The following is a 21,683-nucleotide window of genomic DNA, read 5'->3' on the forward strand; positions in this document are numbered from 1 at the left end:
TGGGCAGCCCGGCGCTGCCTCAGCACTGTGCTGATTTACTGTGGGCTGTGGCTGTCTCCTCCAGGTGCCACCGTGTCACCTGTTGCACCCAGGGCTGCTGCTGAGGCAGCCCTTCTGCTCCCGGTGCATTTCCAATTACCTCTGGTCACCTCTCACACAGCACCTGCCCTGGCTGGCCGGGTCAGACATGAGTTAGCTCAAGTGTCACTGTGTTGGAGGGGATGGCTGTGCCGTCTTCAAGGGGTGGTGACGATGGATGTTAATGCCTGTGGAACACAGCCTGTGGCAGCTCTCATTAAACAAGACTCCATTTGGATTGCCAGATCCCTTTGATTCTTCCTGCATTATCTTCTGCCTCATCCTGGCTCTGCATCCTCACGTTGGGGTTTTATTATTTTATAGGAGCTGTAACACTCAGGCTGTGCTGTGTGGTCGATACGCTCTCCCCACCATCCTCCTCCTCTTCAGGGTGCTCTTCAGCAGTGAGCAGAGAACCATTTGGTGGCTGGATCGTGTGGGGGCTCCCAGCCTCCAGGCATATTTTGCAGCCACAATATCCCGTGTTCAGGGTGTTTGTTGGAAAATCCATGATATTTGTGCTAACGAGTGATAGCTTTGTCATTTTCAGTGTCTGTTGCTGGTCACATTCCCCTGTGTGTATAAACTTTGCCTTTTCCTTAGTAAATAATGCCAGGGAAATGACTGTCCGTGCACAGAGCTGGGCTGTCCCTGCTCTGCTGCCTGTCCCAGCCCAGCTCTGGAGTGGCCAGGCAGTCCCCAAGGATGTGCAGAGTAACCTGGATGCAGCCCCAGTGCTGGCACTTCCACACAGCACCGAGCTGCCCTCCCTGGGAGGGACCAGCTGAGCAGCAGGAACGCTGCTGGCATCATTTTCACCCAACATATTATTGTTCTTGCAAGAGCAGATTTGAAATCTATTTAACTTTTCAGTGCCCTGTACCCCTTTAAACGTTCCCCCTTTAAATGTTTCCAGTGTGTTCTCGCTGATGGGTTACCTTTTCTTTCCCCTTGGGCTGTAATTAGTGTCCTTTACACAGAATTGCCTTAGAATTGGATTTGAAGAAGATAAGAATCAAATTACCAGTATTTATCTTGTAAATTCCTAAAGTTCTACTGAGAGGCGCTATACAAGAAGGATTTTTAAAATATCACACCCTGAAAACACCAACCTCCTATGCATCCCAGGATTCCCCTGGGAGTCACATCTGCAAAATACCTTGGGATGCAGGACAGGGCCAGGAGGGAGACAGGATGGTTCCTTCCCCACCAAAACCCTTCTGCTGGGCTGGGGACACACTTTGCTGGCAAAAGACCTCCCCAGGCAGGTGAAGGTGCTGGGTCAGGGCGAGCATCCCCACTGCCAGGGGGTGACTGGATGCAGGCTGGGAGCATTATCTCAGGCTGGGCTTTGGTCTTGGCTTTCACACCTAGGCTGGAGAGGAGGAGCCTTTGAAATGCCACCTCTTTTCCAGGCTCCTTTCTGGGGTCCCTCCCCGCTCTGAATGACAGTTCTCAGGTGATGAGGCAAGTTGAGCACCAGAAGTGGATGGAGGTGATTTTGGCGGGCTCTGTTTTGACAGAAATTAGGCATCTGAATTTAAATGAAGGAGACGAGAGCCCGGACAGCTAAGACTATATTTTCATAGTGTAAACACTTGCAGAAGATTAATGGCATCTGTGTAAACACTCCATGGCAGCAGCGAGGGGTTGGGCTTTTTTAATAGTTAGAAAATACTAAGGATGGCTGGAGGCAGGAGACACCACGCTTCCCTCCTGCTCACACCTTCCACCTCCCCGTCCATCCCACAGTAAATATTGCAGCCAGCCTCAGCCCCACTCTCCCTTCTCGCAGTAAATTACATATTAAAGTAGCCTGGTAACTGAGCACTGGTTGCTGCGCGATAAGCTCCGGGAAATCGATATGTTTGCCATGTGCCTGCTTGTTTATGACACCTGCCTGCCGAGCAGTTGAGCAATGCTCCGCGGGCCTGGCTGCACTCACGGGAGGGGCTGCAGCAGCACCAAAGGATTTTTTTGCTCCCCAAGCGAGATATTGCCCAGAGCTGCCTGGCAGCATCCTGTCAGGGGGATAAAATAACAGCAGTGATGATCTTTGGTGATGCAGAGCACGGGGAGGCAGACAGGATCAGAGTGTGGGTCACAGCTTCATCCATTTCTGGGGCTTCTCCCAGCCCCTCCAGAGGTTTCTGCTCTGCTCCCATTTGCCACCTCCATGGGCAGGTGTGGGAGCAGAGCCCAGGAGTTCAATCACTCATTTTGTTGGCCGGGCAGGGAGGCAGCTGCCCACACACGGCGCTCTGTGGGTGGGGTTTGGCATCCTCAGAGCGCTGTGCCACGAGCCACGGGTGACGCAGAGGGCCCTTGGCTGTGTCCCAGTGCTCGTGTTGTGCCCCAGCCCCTCGGTCTGTGAGCAGCCAGCCCCAGCTCAGCTCATGGACAGGATAGCCCTGACTTGAGAAAACTCTTCCCCTGGACCTCTCAACCCAAGAGTTTGGGTGCTTTGCCTGTGCAAGGCTGGGTGCTTACATCCTCCATGCACTAGGGAGCCTTTGGGGTGGGAGCAGACTTTTTTTTCTGAAATCCCAACTCAGCAAACTGCAGTAATTGACCTTTTGACCCAGATATGAAGTTGGAAGGTAAAGGATACAGCTTGCAAGTTTTTTATAAAACTGTTGACCTCTCACAAGATTAACTCAGAGATAATAGTAATTATCAACAGCTTATGGTGGATCCAATCGATGGTGAACATTACCTCGTGCCTAAAACTGAAGGTCGATGTTTTACTGCAGCAGAGATAAGTGCCACGGGTGTTCGCACCGCCATCAGCCAGTAAAACTTCCCTGGACAGAGGAGATCCCTGGATGGAGCACGTGTGGCTCCTGCGGGAGAATGGGCTCGGGGGATGGCCCAGAGCGGTGCCCAGCTGTGGGATCTGGGGGTGCTGAATGCCTCAGTGCAGAGCAAACAGCCCCCCTGGCACTGCTGGCACACCAGGACCGTGCCTGCCGTGGGATACTTGAATCAGGACAGGGGCAAGGACAGGCAGCACCCTGCTCAAACAGACACATCCTCTTCCCTCGCTCTGGATTGTGTGCTTTCACTTTTTATGTACAAAAGATTGTCCATTTAATTAACTTGAGAATGCATTTTCAAAACCACTAATGCTTTACACATGACAGCTTTTAAAACACAAGAAGTGTTCCAGTTCTGCGCCACACCCCCGCTGCCTCTTCTGGCTTGTTTTGGAGGCAGACATTCCCTCCCAGCAGACCCCGATTCTTAAAAGGATTTGAACTGATTTGGGGTGTTTGATCCTGGGTTTACCTTGTCAGTAACCCTCCATAAGCAATGGCAGCGATTCCCTCTGTGCCCTTGTCTTTCCCTGGGTGTCACCATGAGCTGGAACATCTTTTCTCAGGCACTGTTGAGCAGGCTTCATTGCTGTTCCTTAAGCTTTGGGTTTACCTATTTTATTTTTTTTTTTTTTTTGGTAGATCTGGTTTCTAATGGATGTGCTTCTGTGCACACCCTCACTATGACCCCTCACCCAAAACGCCCTTCAGCCTTTCCAGGTTCCTTAGTTTTTACCAGGCATCTGTAAGTTGTCCCAAAGGGATAAGGTGGGAGGATGCTGCAAAGGCTGACCAAGTGGATACAGCATGGTCATTCCAGGCAGCTCATCCAAAACCTACCCACCCTGGCTGGTGTGAGACCCCAGGGTGCCCTCTCTGCAGCCCCCACCCAGCATGTGGATGAGCCCCAGAGCCGGCTCCTCTCACTTCCCTCACTGTCAGGGGAGTTGCAGGTGGCTTTGGGGAAATCCCAGATTTTCCCTCCCACGTGCCTTTCCCCCAGCCTGGCGCAGGGAAATCGGCTGGGAACCTGGAGACAAGTCACTGCATTTGTTGTTAAAAACTTGCATGCACCACCCCCCACCCTTTCCCCCCGCCCTTTTTTGTAGCTTAGAAACCTCTCTTTGTGGCAGAAGGCTGGGAGGGTTTGAATGCCACATCCCGGCGTAGGAGGCTGACTGGGACCATACGGCTTTATCATTCATTAATTCCTGTGCTCATTCATCCCCCTATTTAAACTTCTCTGTAAAGACGGGAGCTACAGATGGTCTTTTGGTACCCGCTTTAGCCGTCAGCCCTCAGCCCCGACAAAGGGGTACAGAGGGAGCAGCAGAGTGTACAAAATATTTCCAACCATTAGAAATCGAGGTCTCATTCACTGGCAGCTCCTGTTTTGAAAGCGAATTTATGCGAGAGCATCGTAACCCCTGAGCCAGAGCATTGCCAGGAGTGGGGCTGCACTGAGGGACCTTATCAGTCGCTTTTGCCTGTGATAATTTGGTGCCAGGTCACTGTTTCCAGTTTTATTTAAGAATTTATTGCTGTTACAACAGCAACATCACACTCTGGGTGCAGGAAGCAATGACCAGAGCGTGCCTGGCAGGGATGCTGTGCCTCAGGTATCCCAGGGCAGCCCGTGTTTGTCCTTGCTGTGTGTCCATGCTGTTCCCAGCATGCTGAGGTTTTGGTGACAATGACGTGCTGAGCTGGGATGCTCTGGGGCTGCAGTGCTGGGGGTGACACCGGTGGCTCCTCTGCCCACCCATGGCCCAGTTTCACATATCCCAGAGGGGGCTGCTCAGGGCTCTCCCTGTCCCTGTGGTTTTTCCCTCAGGAAAGGTTTGTAGGAAGGCACTGAGGCTGTGGGCATGTCACTGTGCAAGGGGGTGGAAGTTGTACCCTTGACAGAGGAGGAATTGCCAATGTCATGGAGATTGTGGAGCTGCTGGGGCACACGGGACATTTCCTTAACAAACACACTGGCTGGCTGCTGCCAAGGGGGCTCCAGACCTGATCCAGCACAGCATTCACTGGTATGATCCATCCTTTCCTCAGCAAAGTCGGGACCAAAAGTTTTCTCATGGAAAAACCAAATTCTGTGATCTCGTTTTTTGCACATGCTGTGCTTAAATATTAACACCAATTGAGCAAATTGCCTTTTAACTGCCTTTATTTGCTTTCATTAACGGTATAATTTAAAAGCTCCCGAATTTGCATGGAACCTGTTGTGCGTGTTGGGGAGGGGGGTGAGGCTGCTCATAAATGAATTAGTCGTGAGCAAGGCTCCTTGGGGAGGTCCCACGGTGCCAGGATGGCTCAGCAACGCCCGGCTTCGGGACGCCGCGTACTTTTGGCCGGGGCCGGGGGGAGTGGAGCGTGTTGTCAGTGCTGGCGTCCTGCTCAGAGCTTGGCTCGCCAGGAAGGTATTTATTTATTTTTCAGCAAAACATGTTGTACACTGAGCAAAGCTAATTATGGAGAGCTGAGGCAGCGTCTTCCTGTTGGTGCAGCGGCACTGGAACCGGGGCAGGAGGGTAGAAATGCAGGGCAAAGGTGCCAGTGCTGTGCAGGGCCCCGCAGCAGCAAGCAGCAGCAGCTCTGCCAGGAGTGACAGGTCCCAGCGTGGTCCCAGCGTGGTCCCAGTGTGATTCCAGTGTGGTTCCAGTGTGGTTCCAGCATGGTTCCAGCATGGTCCCCGCCTAGTTCCAGTGTGGTTCCAGTGTGGTTCCAGCATAGTTCCAGCGTGGTTCCAGCATAGTTCCTGTGTAGTTCCAGTGTGGTTCCAGCATGGTTCTAGCATGGTTCCAGCCAGCAGCTGCTCCCTCCCTGCGCACAGATGCTGGTGTGGTTTTGGGAGCACAGCCATCTCGGACAGGAGGATGAAATGCAGTCCCACCTGCTGCACCATGCAGTGCTGATGGCTCCTTTGACACTTCCCATTTCCAGAGTCTCTCCCTGTTTTCCAAGGGGGATTTTGCATTTGGATGGGCAGCAGTGGCCCCAGTCCCTGAGCTGCCAGGTGCTTCCCCTTGGTGCCACCTCCTCTCCTCTCCCTGGGCACTTGGGGCTCCCCCAGAGCCCGGTGCAGTGCAGATACATTAATTTGCTGCCTTGACAAGGTCCATAATGCTCACTTCCCAACTTGTAATTGGAAATAATTAGTTCTTTGTCCTCGCTGGGAGCTCCTGAGGAGGCGGCACAGACCTGGGCAGAGCAGCGGTGCTGGCGGAGGACGGAGGAGACCCAGAAGCGTCTGGGGAATCCGCGTGGAGCTCAGCATCTCCAGCCTGTCCGAGGGCATCTCTCCTGGCGGAGAAGGGCTGTGTAACAGCCCAGCGTTACAGTTTCATTAATCAAAGACACTTCCACTGCCCCTGTACAGCAACACGGCTGCTGCGCCTGTCCCTCGCTGACAGCTCCCTAATCCATCTTCTCGGGAAGGGGGGACGCGCCGCCGCTCCCCACCCGCGCTGCCGGTGCTGAGCCCATCGCCTCTCCTCCTTCCCAAACTTCTGAAGCCCAGCCGGCGTGGGGAATACTTTGGGACACTCTCTGGAAGCCAGTGAGCACAGGGCAGTCAGTGTGCACAGAGCAAAGGCAAGACCCATGGCTGGACTCCTGCACGCTTGGAGTTCTCCCGTCCCCTCTTCAAGGGAGGTGTCTCTGCCCATTGCCAAAATATGGACATAAAACCCCAGTGTGTGCCAGACAGTCACATCCCAGGAGCCCGAAGCAGCCCTCAGAAAGGCGCATGACAATGCACAGATCCAGGCAGAGGCAGGTTGGAATTGGGTATCCTTAATTCTAGCTACAAAAACACCATGTTTAGGAGTTGCTAATAATAAGAAAGTGTTTTCATCAAAGCTTTATTCGTCTGTGTGCTGACATCTGGAGAGCCAAGATAGATATTTTCCTTAAGACTGTATTTCCAAGCCATGAGCTCTTCCCTGGCTGTTAATTAATCCTTTGTAGTTTAGCGACTGATGAAATCATGACTCTATGAAATTTTAATCCTTGCGCTGTATAGGCACAACCGACATTATCAGAGGACCCCAGGTGTGTGCTTGAAATTAGTTTGTTGAATCTCTTGCATATTTGATTACCTTATAAAACTCCTCGGGATCTAGGCCACTCATGGGAGTGGCAGCGTTTCTCTGTGGTTTGTGCCCATTCCTGGCTGCACTTCCCAGGGCAGGAACCAGGGATGCACCAGGGAGGGGGCATCAACATCGTCAGCATCTCCATGGGGAGCTGTGGGGTGGGAAGCACACGTCTCCCTCATGGAACGGAGGAGCCAAGCTGTGGATTGATTCCATCTGGCACCTGGGGGCTGTTCCTACTCCCCAAAGAGGAGCTCGGTGCAGGGAAGCAGCTCCAGCTCATCCCTGCAGCAGCTCTGGGGTACCACCCTGTTCCTGGTGCACGTCCAGCCTTGGCCCTGTGGTTGGGTCATCAAAGAGAGTGGAAATTAAAACAAAATTCCCCCTACCCTAAACTTCTCCTCTTCATTTAAGTTTATCTGTGCTCCAGCACCCCAATAGCATATCCACATTGCCCTGTCTCCCTGCTTTTGGCTCCCTGGGGACTTTTGCCATTTCCTTGGGGCTTCAGGAGCTGCAGGCTCCCCCTTCCCTGGGGAGCAGCAGGGTGATGCTGCCTGCACCATCCCAGGACTGTTGTCTCTGGAAAGCACTGATGCATCATGCTGAATGCTTTCCCTGTGTCACCAAATCCCAGAATGGTTTGGGTTAGCAGTGGCCTTAAAGCTCACCCAGTTCCACCCCGCTGCCATGGACAGGGACCTCTCCCCGAGCCCAGGCTGCCAGAGCCAGGTGTCCCAACCACCCTGAAGGTCGGCAGGAAGGAGTGGCCGAGGCCGGCACTTTGCTGGTGCTCCAATGGCACACGTGCTGCTACGGAAACCAGCTGATGAATATATTTTTAAACTTGGAATCTGTGAACCGCTTATTATTTCTGAATTAGGAATCAAAACATCTGCATAATCACGCCGCCGCTGCGGCAGATGTACTCGGCGCGAAGGTCACTTTGCTGTTGTGTGGAGATCTCGCAGGATGTGGCAGCAGCAGCTCCCTGCTCTGTGACACGCGTGTCACGGCGGCGCAGCGCGATGCCCGGGGAGCCCAGCACGCTCCTCTCGCAGCGCTCAGCGTCGCTGTCACCAGATGCCCCAAGAATGGCGGTGATGGTTTTGGACACATCAGCGCCGGTTGTTCCGAGCGGGGCCGCGTGCATCGCCACGCGTTAACCCCTCGCTGCTCGGCGCTCCAGCCCCTGTGACACTGGATCATGGAGCTGTCTGCAGTAAATTGTGCAGTGGCTGCTCTCTGAATCCCCTTTGGAAAGCTGCAGATCCACCCAGCTCTGGACCTGGGGCAGCATCTGGGCCCCCATGGTCCTGCTGAGATGGAAATTCCCACTGCCAGCTGCACCCCTTGGATGCAGCTGATGGTTTCCCATTCCATGCTTTCCCAGCTCACACAAGCCCATGGACCCTCTTGCCTGGGGGTCTGGGACACACAAAGGGAATGTTCTTATGGATAAAGCTCTCTCCTCGGAATTCCATTCAATAATGAGTATTGAACACAGATCTGAAACCAGGGCCTTGGAATGCATTAAAAAAAAAAATCTGTATGCTGCCCTTTTTGCTGTGGGCAGTTTGTCTTTTCCCAGCCCATGGATCTGGAAGCATCGTTCCAGTGGGATGCTGGGGTGGGAGATGCTGCCACACATGCTTGACCAAGGCCAGCAATGAATTTTGAGAGTTGCTGCCCTTTGGCAGCATTTGTTCACATTTGTTGTGGACAGACTCTAAAAAAAGCTTGGAATTGTATGTTTGGTGTTTGTGGCCTGGTTCTTGTCAGGTAAGGCAGGACAGCAGGATCCTTTCCTTGGCTTTTTGCAAAGGGGAAGTGTTGGCATCATGTGGAATGATGTCACTCCGCAGCATCTGGTTTGAACTCATAAATTAGCTCATGGTAAGTATAAATATTGTACAGGCAGGGAATTTCAGTGCTCTCTATTGATAGCTGTCCCCTCCCTCTGGTTGGTTGTTTGGGTTTTTTTATATTAAACCATTCAGAAATAGTAAAATCTTTATTTCCAGCTCCTGTAAGATTTATTTATTTGTTTGTTTATTTTTAGCAGCAGTGGTGGTTTGAGGGCAGATTTTTGGTTGTTTGTTTTTTCTTCTTCTTAATTTATTAAAGCGAAAGGAAGGTCTCAGCTCCCTTCCCCCTTCCCCGTGCCCTTAATAGCTCTCCCTGCTATTTTAATCCTCCAGGCTGGGAGCTGAGGGCAGAGCGGTGACTGCAGGAGCCGAGCCACCAGGACCATGGCCCTCACGCTCCAGTATCAGTCACCAAGTGTTGTAAATAGCCACATCAGGGGGAAAATCACCCTCTTGGCAGCTCAGGTGGGATGCTGGTGTCAGAGGATGGAGAACGTGGGGTTTGCAGTCGCTTGGTGTCCGCTGACCTTGGCTCCCTGCTCTGTCCCTGCTGGAAATGAGATGTGGCACTGCTGCCTTGATAAAATAATCAGGGATGAAGTGATTTCATATCGATTTACCTGGGCAAGGGAGACACTGGTGGAAGTGGGGTGGCTTGGAGGATTTTTGGGGAGTGCCAAGTGGCGCTGGTCCCATTTGGGCTGCCCAGTGTTCAGTGCATCGTGTGTGCCCCATCACACTGGGGCTGTGCTGGCTCGTGGCTGCCCCTCTGGGAGGGCACTGCTCTGATGGCCCAGTGTAAATAAAGTGAGAAGGCTCCCATAAAACTCCGTTATTGCTGCGGCACAAAGTTGGAACCGCTGGAGGTTTGTACTCCCTGGCACTCGTGCGCAGCAATGAATATTTTATAGGAAAGGAAATACTTAGTGTCTGAATCTTTTTATAGCTCTGACACTCCCGTGGGTGTGAGTTGCCCCTCGCACCCTCACCCTTTGCCAGCACTCACAGGGCTGAGCCCCACAGCACCCTCTGGTCCCACTGCCCGCAGCATCCGCCAGCCCCACATCCCCGCAGGACCTCTGTCCCATGGCATGGCATTCCTGGGAGATGCAGGGGAGTCAACCAGGGAAATGCAGCAGGATGGATGGGGGAAATCAGTGGGTTGAGGATCTCAACCTGATGCATGGGCATTGGGAGATGCAGAAAATCCGTTGTGGAAGTCCCAGGTACAGATTTCTGTCAGTGCAGGGCTCTGAGCACTGCACCTGTGCGTGTTTTTGCCTGGCTTTGGACTTGTCAGGACTCATGCAGCCTCCCGACTTCCCCCAGTGTGTTTGGTGTCCAAAGCGTGGGTCAGGCAGGATGTGGGCAGGGATGTGCCAGCTCCTCAGCCCTGGATCTCCCACGCCAGGCTGTGTTCCAGCCGCACACTGCCACGGGCTTTGTCTTGGGGCTCGCTGCTCCTGCAGGTACCGAGTGAGCCTCAGCTGCACTGGTGCCTTTCCTCAGCAGCGAGGGGCTCTTGCCTTCCCTCGGTAGCGGCCACCCTGCCAAGCTGTGCCCTGGCCCGGAGATGACAAAGTGCCCTTTAGTTAATTGCAGAACGGATCGCCTGGAGTTAAAAGTTCTGATTTATATGACTATGGCTCTAACTGCTCAATAACATGGGCCCGTAATCTACTTTCATTTCAAACAGAAGGGTGATTTATGGGGCAGCATGCCGCTTTAGCTCAGAAATGAGGTGTTCAACATATGCTCTGTTGACATAAATTTGGAATTTATCGCTCCTGTCAAAACTGCCTGTTGGACAAAGGTGCGCATTAAGGCAATAAATGGCTTGGAATAGTTTTCTGTCAAATTTCCTAACCATTGTATTCACTCTGTTTGAGGGGAAAAATACACACTTAAAAGTAATCAAACGGCCAAAAGCCATGTGTCTTGTTCAGCGTGGAGGGAGGAGAGGGGAGGGGGTTTCCTCCTGCTTCCCAAAAGGGGTGGCGGGGAGGGGCTGGGATACAAGAGTTCCTCAAGTAAAGACCGTTTTAGGCAGGGTTTTAAGCAGGCAGAGCAGAGATTTGCTTGTGGTGGCAGTGGGACACTTGCAGTGGCCTTTAGGCACCAGGACTGCCCCCAAACCCACAGCCCAGTGTGCCCCACCAAACCCCTGCACCCCGAGATGCTCTGCCAAGCCGCTGCATCCCCGAGCAGTGGTCATCGGCGTTTGCCACCGAGCCTGGCCTTTTCACACGAAGCACCCTGTGGGGAAAACTCATAATTTTTACACCACGCAGTCTCGCTGGAGTCGCCGTCCCTTTGAAGTGCTTTTTGTGGGGCATTTACAGGCCTTTTTAATTACCGGCAGCTTGCGAGGGGCCAGCCTCTGGCCCGGCTTTTGTTTGGCGGTACTGGGCGGGGAGGGGGTATCGCTGCGCTCGCATTCCGCCTGGAGAGCCCCTTGCCAAGCCCTGTGCTGGGGCTTGCTCGGGAAGGTTGGATCCAGGCCTGGGACTCTGTGCCATCCTTGTTGCCCTGGGCATCCTCATTGCCCTGGGCCACCCTCTGCAGGAGCATCCTCCAGTGATATCTCATGACCTGGAGGCTTTGGCTGACTTTGTTTCCCTGCACTTCAAGTGGGACATTGAGTGGGAATTAAAGGAAAGCCCTTTTACAAAAAAGGCACTTTTCCCACTTGCCTCTGCTCTCCATCCCATGGGCATCTTCTTGGGTGATGTGCTTGTAGGGACCTTGCAGGAGAAGGGAACGCAGTTTCAGTCTCATATCAGAATAATAAAGCATGGTTTATCTTTTGGCACAGAGTTTGGGCAGCACTGGGATGTATTTTAACGCCCTTCACTCCCCCGCCCCCTCTTTCTGGAGGCACAACTTCAGAAGCACATATTGATCTTTCCCCTCAGATCTTAACAGCCCGAGCAGCCGTAATACCTTGCTTACATCTGCCAGGTTTTTGTGCAGTTTTGCAACATCTCCTTAATCCGGCAAGCAGAAATAGAACGTTTCAATCATATTTCGCTACCAGGAAATGGAGCAGATAAAGCGCTTTAAGACCTTGTTGAAAGGGACCGTGCAAGATGGCGAGCGATAAGAGCGTCCTCGAGGCAGGCGCTGAGCGCAGAACTTTTGTTGCCACTGAAATTTGTTGATAGAGATATTGCAACTAAATTACTCTCCGAGCACCCCTGTGCCCCCTCGAAGCAATGCAGGGGGGATGTGACGTGGGGACATCGCCGCGCCCTGGGCAGTGGCAGGTGGATTTCCAGGGCGCCCTGGCTCCAGTGGGGTTGGGGGTCTCCTCATTTCCTTGTTCCCCCACCCTGCACTGGGAAGATGGGAGAAGATTTTGTGCTAGACATGGGTTTGGGAGATGCAGAGGAAGGAAACTTGTCATTCTGTTTCTCTGTTTCTTGAGAGTCGCTTAAAAAAACTCCAAATCTCCGTGTTTTACTTGAATTAATTAACTAGTTAGACTGTAATTCAGGGAAAAGGTGTTCAGGCCTCAGAAGGGGCAATGCACCCAGAGCGTGACACGAGTCTTCCTAACAAAGTGATTTTAACCCGATGTTAAGTGCAGGAGCAAGCAGAGCCCGAGCCAGGGAGTGTGACAGGCATGTCCCAAATTAAAAATGCAAAATGAGAAGGTTGTCACTTATTGAGCTGCTCGTTGGCAGCAGAGCCCTGTCAGGAGGCTGGTGTTTTATTTATTTTTGCAAGGCAGATAAATCCTTTGGATTGTAAACCTTCTTGGCCTGAATTCGTGCATGACTCCTAATCCTCTGCTATGACACAGTGAATTCAGGACAAGCCTGATTAATAATTACATTATACAGCAAAGTTGAGAGTTGAAACCAACTCCTTCTCCTTCCCTCTCCCCTGTGCTCTGCAACATTCACTCACACAGACTCAGGGGGTCTTCTCCTGCTCCAGCCCTTCCCATGCTGCTGTTCAGTATCCTGCAAGGTGGGCTGCAGGGCTGGCAGCTGAGAAAAGCCCCCGAGCCCCATGGGGCAGGGGTGGTTTGGGGCTCTGGGCTCTCTGCAGCAGCGAGGGGTGATCCTGCTTGGAGTCAGAGCAGCAGCTGCTTTGGGCCAATAAAACTTACACCTCAGGGGAAGTACAGCAGGAGCTCACAGGCACATGGTCCTCGCAAGGCTGCACAGCTGGGGCTGAGCCCTCCCACGAGAGGGTCCACATCCAGCCCTGGACAGGACCATTCCTGTTTTGTCTTTGGCAACAAGGCAGTAGAAGCGCTCCGGTGCTGCTGCGGCGCGATGATGAATGGTGGCTGCGAGCAGAGGTCAGCACACAGCTATGGGCTGTGTTACTCCTCAGCACACACAAATACTTCTCTGTTTACAGCATCCGATGTTGAAACTTCGCACGTGCTGCTGTCCCGAGTCCTCCCCAGCCGCAGGTCTGAGGTGCTGGTGGTGACCGAGGGCTGGCGGGCAGCAACCCACACGTTTGGGGCTCAGGGCATTGCTCAGCGTGGCTGTCCAGCCAGGTGGAGTCTGTTTGTCACTGGTGAAGGTGGCAAAATAAAGCCCCAAACCCCCATCCCATGTGTTCTGGGCAGTGTCCCCCATGCACCCTTAGCAACAGAGGCTGCTGTGGGCACCAAGCCTCAGGGTGCTCCCACATGGGGAGCTGAGCAATGGCTGCTCCCAAAGGGCAGGGGAAATTGGTCTGGGAAGGAGATGGGTTGGGTTGGGTTCATTGGTAATTTTAGACTTGGACAGTGCTCCTTTAATGCTGCCTGTTAAATCCTGTCATTCCACTTGGTCCAGAGCTTGGTTTCCCAAAGGTGGAGCATCAATGTCTTCACAGCAAAGGATGGGCAATAATGCAGAGTCTGGCTGAGCCTGGCACTGTGATCAGCGCTGTGGGCAGTGCCCTGGGCAGAAAGCCCCCTCCTGGTGTCCAGGGTGTGGGGGATGCTCAGCCCCGGCCCCGGGGGTGGGGGCACGGTTGGAGGTTGTGCAATGCTGCCTGGGCGTAGCTCTGCGTGTACCTGGGGCTGCCAGGAAACGGTGAGTGGCATGTTTCCTGTTCAAGAGCTGGTGGTTGTGTCTGTTGCTTGTGATTTGTGTCATGCTGAATTTGGATGGAAATTGGGATTTGGTTAGAAATGTACACAAACAACCTCTTAAAGTGGTTGGGGTTTGTTTTGGAGTACAATGCTTTTTTCAAAAGCACTCAGAACATGGGGAAGAAGTTTGCCAACACAGATTTTGCCTTAACTTCAGTTCTCAGGTTTATCAGGTTTACTAAAAGGCTCCAACAATAGCAACAATGACAAACACTGATGGGGAGAGGGATGTCTCCTCAGTCCTGGGGAGTCACATAGGTCCCCCCATCCGTGCCCTCCCTGCAGTTCTCAAACCAACGCTGACTTTGGGCAATGTGTGGGTTGGAGGAATCACCAGGCGATTTCTCGGTGTTGCTTGGGGTCACGTCCCCCCATCCCAGGACTCACCCTTCTTTGTTCTCCCCCAGGAAGCTGCACAGTGGGATGAAGACGTACGGATGTGAGCTGTGCGGGAAGCGGTTCCTGGACAGCTTGCGGCTGCGAATGCACTTACTGGCACACTCAGGTGGGTTGGGAGGGGTGCAGGGCTGGGGATGGGAGCTGCTCTGTCTGTCCACCCAGGGATGCTGTGGCCACTCAGCTCACACGTCTCCTCTCCAGCAGACACGTGCAGAGCCGGCTGCGCCCTTCCCCGGGCAGCACATTGCAAACTTGTTCTCCAGTGCCCAGTAATTTGATTTATTTAAATTTTCTTTTTTGGAGTTTGTTTTCAGTTCCTTAATTGTGGAAATATTTTCCAGACTAAGCAGCTCGGAATAACAAACTCTACATGCCACGCAGCTGCTCGTGGTCAGCTCTGCTTGTAGCGTGAGCATTGTTTCCACCTCAGGCCCCCACCGCAGGTTCGTTAGCAAAACTGCAGAATTAGGCGTTCTCTGACTAATGAATCCAAGTAGCAGGTTCACAGGCTGCAGGGCCTTTAATTAAATAGATAGGGGAGGGCTGGAGTGCTGCACTGAAGGGAAGACCTGTGCTCTGCAAGTCCATGCCAGCTGATGTTCCCCTTGGGGGTACAGTCCTGGCACAGCTGGGGTCTGGTGTGGGGCACTGGGGACAGCCAGGGGACCCCTGGACCCAGATTCAGTCGGGAGTCCTTGTCCTCCTGCCTCGAGGACAGATCTCTGGGGGGTGGCAGGTACTGGAGCCACAGATCTGCTTGCACGTAGCTTGGCAAGGAAGCTGTATTCTATTTTAAATACTTTTATATATTTTTATCTATTTTTTACCTGTTTTCATTTTTTTCTCCTCTACCTCTTTTTCCTGGGGCTGGGGGCACTTCATGTGCTGCTTTCTGATTTTTGGGTCAATAGACCCAACCCTGACCCCATCCCACCATTTTTCGGGTCAGGCACCAGCTCCTCGGGGTGTCTGCAGACAGCAGCAGGTTTCTGGGGGAGGTCCCTGGGGTGCTGGACCCCTGAGTGCTGGAGTTAAGGGTGCTGGTCTCCTCCAGAACTGGGGTTAGGGATGCTGCTCCCCCCAGCACTGGCATGCACGGCTTGTGTTTGTTATGGTCGTGCTGGCTCCTAGCCTGTCCCTGGCAGACAGCCAGCTTTGTGGGTACAGTATGTACAGTGAACGCTGAGCCAAGCTTGTCATCACACAGGATTAATTTTTTTTTTCTTTTTTTTTTTTTTTTTAAATCCGGCGAAGATGGGGGGGCGAGGAGAGCTCTGCCTCGAGCTCGCAAACAGCCGCTGTGAATTCCAGTGCTGTTATTTATTAAAGCAGGAGACCTTTGCACCTCTTCCCTCGCCTCCCCCCCTCCACCAGCCCTGGACACAGGGAGGTTGTGCTGGAGCAGTGGTGCAGGGCTTGTTTTCAGCTCTGAAGGTGGCTTTGCCTCCACAGCGTGTGTTTGACTGGGAGTTTGCAGTGGGATGCCTTGTGCCCCTTGGCACCTTCTCCAGCCCCAGTGCCTAAGAGTCTAAGGGGGTTAACATCTGCAGCTTCCCCATCCAGGTGTTGATGGGTTTTGGGAAAGGTTCCTATTGAGGACCGGTCTGGGGACCAGCCCTGGGGGCTGTGGTGCTCAGTGGCAAGATGGGCTGGGCACACAGCACTGTAGTGCAGGTGCAGGGTAAATCCTTGGTCCCACGTTGGCTCTCAGTATAAAGTGTAAATGTGAAGCCTTTAATGCCATGGAGAGTCTTTCCCTACCTGCTGCCTGTGCTGCTGGCAGACAAGCTCTCAGAGACCTTTAAGGCTGCCATGGCTTCTCCCAGAAAAGCAAGCTGTCAGGCAAGGTGGGGTGGGAGACCCAGTTTGTTGGTTGTGTGGTACAGAGCTCCACTGGTTTGACCAGGGAGGCTGATCCCAGTGCTGCTGCTCCCTCAGTTGCATCCTCTCCAGAGCTGATGCTCAGTGGGTGCTCATTCTCAGCCTGGGATGCTGGTTACTCAGCAGCTGCTGTGAGCTGGATTTATTCCCCAGAATGGGGAGGAAAGGGGGATTCTACCTGTCTCCACTTGCTTTGCCTCTCCATCCAGCAGAAATGGCTGCTGTGGAGAGTGCTGGGCTGGGAATAGCTGGTGGGAACAGCTGATAGTGTGCAGGGATGCTCATGGGCAGCGTGGGCAATGCACAGGCAGCAGCCCAGCAGACCCCTGCCCTGTTGCTTCTCACTCTCCCTCCCCACCCAAATATGCTCCTTCATCATCAGGAGAGGCAGAAGAAAGCCCCAAGGTGAGCTGTCCAGGGAGCAGAGGTTATGGGGGAGTGGGGTCTGGTGGGGATGGCACCTCAGACAGAAGGGGACAGCACATCCCCCTCTCTCCTCTCTCTGCCCGGTGGAAGAAGAGGGGTCTCATCCCGGGCCATCCACCCCGGCCGAGCATTGTCCCCCGTGCCCCGGTGGGTGGGATGTGTGGGCTGAGCCCCTGGCCCCTGGTTCTGGTGGGTGGGATGCTGTGCCACTGAGCCCCGGTTTTCCCGGCGGTGGGATGCTGTGCCACTGAGCCCCTGGACCCTGGCTCTGGCGGGTGGGATGCTGTGCCGCTGAGCCCCAGCCCCGGTTTTCCCGGCGGTGGGATGCCGTGCCGCTGAACCCCAGCCCCGGTTTTCCCGGCGGTGGGATGCCGTGCCGCTGAGCCCCTGGCTCTGGTGGGTGGGATGCCGTGCCGCTGAGCCCCAGCCCCGGTTTTCCCGGCGGTGGGATGCTGTGCCGCTGAACCCCGGCGGTGGGATGCCGTGCCGCTGAGCCCCGGCCCCGGCCGGTACCCGCGGCTCCCCGGCCCCCCCGGCCCGGCTGGCCGGCGTCCCGCGCTCGGTCCCGGGTGATGTCAGCGGCCTGCCGGCAGGTCTGGATGTTCTGCCAGCGTTCCCGCGTTTATGATCATCCGCAGATGTGCATCCAAGAACACACTGTACCCACAGCAGAAATTAATGCAGGCTTGACTGCCGGCCAAGCCGCGCACACGGGGGAGAGGAAGAAAGAAAACAAAAACTGTTTAATGCTGTTTATAAATTATACACTGGCTGATGAAAAATACATTTCTCTTAGCCCCCACCCCTCCCCTCCCCATCCTCTCTGCCTCAAGAGCCTGAACTGAGACCAGAAAATTATGGTTTGCTTTTTAGCTCCTGTTTTGGCCGGGTTCCTGGACCTGGCCGCTGGGTTGAAGCCAGCTTCTTGCTTCTCCCCGCCCTCACCTGATGAAATATGTTTATTTTTCACCCACCGTCTCTCACCGCTCCCTTGGTTTGGCCGCCCCTTGTTATTGACATTATTGATGTTCCCGATGTTATTGGAGGTGGGGTGCAGAGCGGGGTGCCAGAGCCCCTCACACACACCCAGCACATCCCATGTCCATCCGTCCATCTGTCCGTCCGTCTCGTTCCCCCACAGTGACCATCACTGCCCACCCGCTCTCTGCTGCCGGAGGGAAACTTCCCAAACTTCCCCCGAGGCTGTGGTGCTGGAGACCCCCCTCCCCTGGGCTGGGGGGCAAAAAGGGGCAGGAGCCCCCCATCCCTGCCCACCCTCCGCACACGCTCGCCAGCCATTTACACCGCTTTTGTGTTGTTTTTAATACCGCTAATGTTTATCATTTGCCCAACAGGCTTGACAGATTTTGTTTCCTGTCGAGCGGCGGCGGTGGCGAAGCCCCCCCGGTTGCCAAGGAGCCGCCTCCCCGCACCGTCACGGGCTGATTTGGTATTCCGCGCGGCGCCCCGCCGCATTTCTGTATGCAAGACAAAGTGTTTTGATGGAGGACGATTGCAGGAGTGTCTGGAGGCTGTTTGGAGTTTTATGGGCTGTGCAGTACGCGCCGTGCTCGCTCGCCGTGCGGGGCTGCCAGGGATGGGGTCTGTCGTTTTTTCCCTGTGGAGAGGATGCTGCTGGAAAGAGTGGCACTGGCAGGGGCATCGGGAGAGGGGGTTGTGTAGAACCCTGCCAGTTTGGGATCCCAAGTTTATTGTTATAATTAATAATTTTAATTACTATTTTTAAATGAAAATGCTCCCTGCCCCAGCAGTGCCTGTGTGGAGCAGGAGTTGGTGGCACTGCCTGGCCAAGGCTGGGGGGTGGTGTTGTCACTGGCCACCCCCTCACCCACCCCCAAACCCCTGCTCCATCACTCCAGGTGCTTTCCCAAGGCTCTCCACTGCCACAGCATCCTTCTCAGACGAGTTTCCGGCACTCCAACGCAAGGTCCCTCCTCGCTCTGTAATGCCCACACCTCACTTTTCCTGATATTAATTGTATATTAATCATTATCTTTCCATAGCACTTCGGGAAGCAGGAGCTGAACTCTCCAGGCCTGCTCTGCAGCTCTTTTTTCAGCCCTTCTTGGATTTCACCACTGTATTTTTTTAGCACAGAGATTTTCATGACTTTTCATGACATCTCTTCCACTTGAGTGAAACAGGGGAGAATGGAAATAGTAATAATAATAATAATAATAATAATAATAATGACAATAATAAAAATCCAAAAGCGACTTGATGTGGGCAAAAGAAGAAAACAAGAGAATGGGATAGAGAACAGGCTAAATTTAAAATTGTAATTGGCTGACTTCCACAGGCTTGCGGGTGTTTTAATGACTCATAATAACTTCATTTAAAACCAGCTGAGCAGAAAATAGATTGGAGAGGAGCCTCAGGCCATTATGGATTTGTGGGTTTTTTTTGACAAGCTCTGTTTTCGGCAGCCAGGAAGGCACTCGCAGAGGGCTCGGCTGCTGCGCTCCCCGAGTTGGTGGTCTGCCCGGCAGAGATTGTATAGAAGCTGGGCTGGCTCTTCTCTTTTTCCCCCCCTTTTTTTTTTTTCCACTGATTAAAAATAGATGCCTTGAGGTATTATTTTAGCATCACTGTGGTTTGGTGCTTTTTTCTTTGCACTTCTGATGTGGTAAACTGAACATAAATAAAATTGTTTTTGAAATTACTGAATTAATTAGGTAGTAAAGCAATGGCAGTGCATAAATTTTCTTGCCAATTCTTTTTAATCCATATTTCCCCCCCCACACATACCTCCATCTTCTCACCAATTACAGCCTGTTAATAAATATAATCCCAAATTTTTATTAATCCCTTCTGCTGAGGGAGGGGATGTCACGATCTACTGACGGGGCCATTATGCCGAAACAGCAGCAGGGAAGGCCGGATCCTCCCCCACCATTCTCCTGACCAATTTCCCATCTTCCTCCTCCCTTAGCCATCTTCCTCCTCCTCCAGAGGATGCTGGCAGTCCCTCTTTTTCCTTTATTCCTTCTCTTTTCCTGCGCTAGAGTTCTGAGTGCCTCTGCCATAGCCCCACGGAAGTTTCTCCTCCCCAATAAAGTAATTAAATGATGGGCATTGGGAGGGACTGTTGGGATGATGGTGGCTGGAACAAGACGAGCTCTGTCCTCCAAGCCAGCAGCTCAGCCTGGCTGGTGGGGAGGGAGCTGCAGCCTTGCCCTGTGCTGATCCAAGGGCATCCCGCTCCACGCCGTGCCCACAGCCCGGCAGCCTCTTGGAGGGAAAATTAAATAATAGACTCTCAGAACTATTAAGGTTCAAAAAGACATTCTAGATCATGAAGTGCAGCCTGAGTTCTGCCCCTCCCTGCAGCTTTGCCGAGGGTGCTGCAGACCTGGGCAGCTCCAGCCCTGCTCGGGGGGCACAAGGGGCGGCAGTGACTGCGCAGGATGGAGCGGACAGCCGCTCCTCACCCCTGTGCGCCAGGGACCTTTATGAGGCAGGGGCTATAAATTTGCTTGTGCGGATATAAATGTACGGCGGGGGGGCTGGTGCCAACAGCTCGGCTCGCTCCGAAACACGGCCGATACTTGGCAGCACGCGGAGTCCCGTCCCATCCCATCGATAAGATCATCTGGAGATATCTGTGTGTTGCAGGCGATACGAGGCGCTGGCTAAATATACCCTGCCCAAACCTGCGCGTGCGTTCCGAGAGGCTGATGGCTTCTGCTTAAAGGGGGAGAAAGGCGAGGGGGGAGAAGAGAGCCCTGCCATGAGCTCCGCTTTCCAACGTGTCCTGCTCCCTTTCATAACAAACAGCAAGCCGTGGTGGTTTTTTCTTTTTTTTTTTTTTTTCTGAGCCCTGTTATAATAAGCTCAGATGTTGGATGACATTTTCCCGGTGACTCACATAGTAAAATTAACCTTGAACTATTTACATATTCAATCGCCGCCCTCCTCCTCCTCCTCCCCCTCCCCGCCGGCGTGTGTACATTACAGGAATTCTGGCTCCGTATCAGTTTTTGTTTTGCTGATGAGAAAAAAAAAAAAAAAAAAAAAAAAAAAAAAAAAAAAAGCTCCCCTCGCCTGGAGTACACATCTACTTGAGGGAAAGAACACGCAGTCCTGGCCTTTGGAAATTGGCAGGCGGCGTGCTGTTCCCGCGCTGATAAGAGGTACTGTAAATAAAACTGTACGGCAGCGCCTGCTGTAAATGCCCCGCGTCTGTACTCATTGTTCTGACAGCTCCGGCTTTTTTTGGGTCCGCTGTTTTGGTACACACTGTGCTTCCTTATGTAAGCCAGTGCGCCCGGCTCCTCCCTGCGTTCGCCCTGTTTATTTTCGCCTCGCCAGGAATTTTTCCTCCCCCCCGCCCGCCCCCCAGCCAGATGCTGGCTGCCTTTGCCTCGCCTGGCTGTGCCTCCCTGCGCCTCTGCGGCCCCTCGGACACAGGGCACTGGCACGTCTGCCCTCCCCACTAATCCCATGTGGAAATGGGGAGGTTAGAACAAGCCCCGTGTTTGTCGGGACCGGCTCTGTGGCAGCCTGCGGGCACACAGCCCCTCCGGGCACAGGGAGGGGCACACACGGCCGCTGCCCGCCGACAACCTGTTGCTGCCGCAGCTGCCGCATCCTCCCGGTCCGCGGGTTGCCATGTCCTCGTGGATCGCTCTTCGCTGCGGTGGGGCCGCGGAGCTTTGAGTGGCGATGGAGAGCCATTGCCTTGGCAACTGCGGGCTGCGCGGTGCCCGCCCCGTGCGCCGGGCGAGCGGGGCCAGCCCGCGCTGCTGCCCTATCGATCCGGCCCCTCGCCGCTCCCCATCCCGACACCTCTCCCTGCTGGGCCTGGAGAGGCACCTCCGGCAGTGCCCGCGTCCCTGTGCCCCCAGCCCTGATGGCACATGGTCCCCTGGTCGGTGGCAGGTGTGAGGAGCCACCCTGGAGCGCCCCAAAGTTTGGGTGTGTTTGTCCCTTTGGAGCAGCCGACGGCCCAGGTGCACTCGGGTTGTTTTGAATGCAAACTTGACATCGC

The 21,683-nt window shown here is 53.8% G+C and overlaps 1 protein-coding gene across 4 annotated transcripts in view; it reads left to right on the forward strand.

Moving 5' to 3' along the window:
- ZBTB16 (zinc finger and BTB domain containing 16) overlaps positions 1–21,683 on the forward strand; it is a 56,763-nt gene that overhangs the window by 13,552 nt on the left and 21,528 nt on the right. For all 4 annotated transcript variants that reach the window (XM_033081688.2, XM_033081689.1, XM_033081687.1 and 1 more), the window contains exon 3: positions 14,374–14,471. In XM_033081688.2, the coding sequence (XP_032937579.1) occupies positions 14,374–14,471 (98 nt within the window). The remainder of the gene's footprint in view (positions 1–14,373; positions 14,472–21,683) is intronic.

This window comes from Catharus ustulatus, chromosome 28 (genome assembly GCF_009819885.2).
Source record: "Catharus ustulatus isolate bCatUst1 chromosome 28, bCatUst1.pri.v2, whole genome shotgun sequence".
Taxonomy (NCBI): domain Eukaryota; kingdom Metazoa; phylum Chordata; class Aves; order Passeriformes; family Turdidae; genus Catharus; species Catharus ustulatus.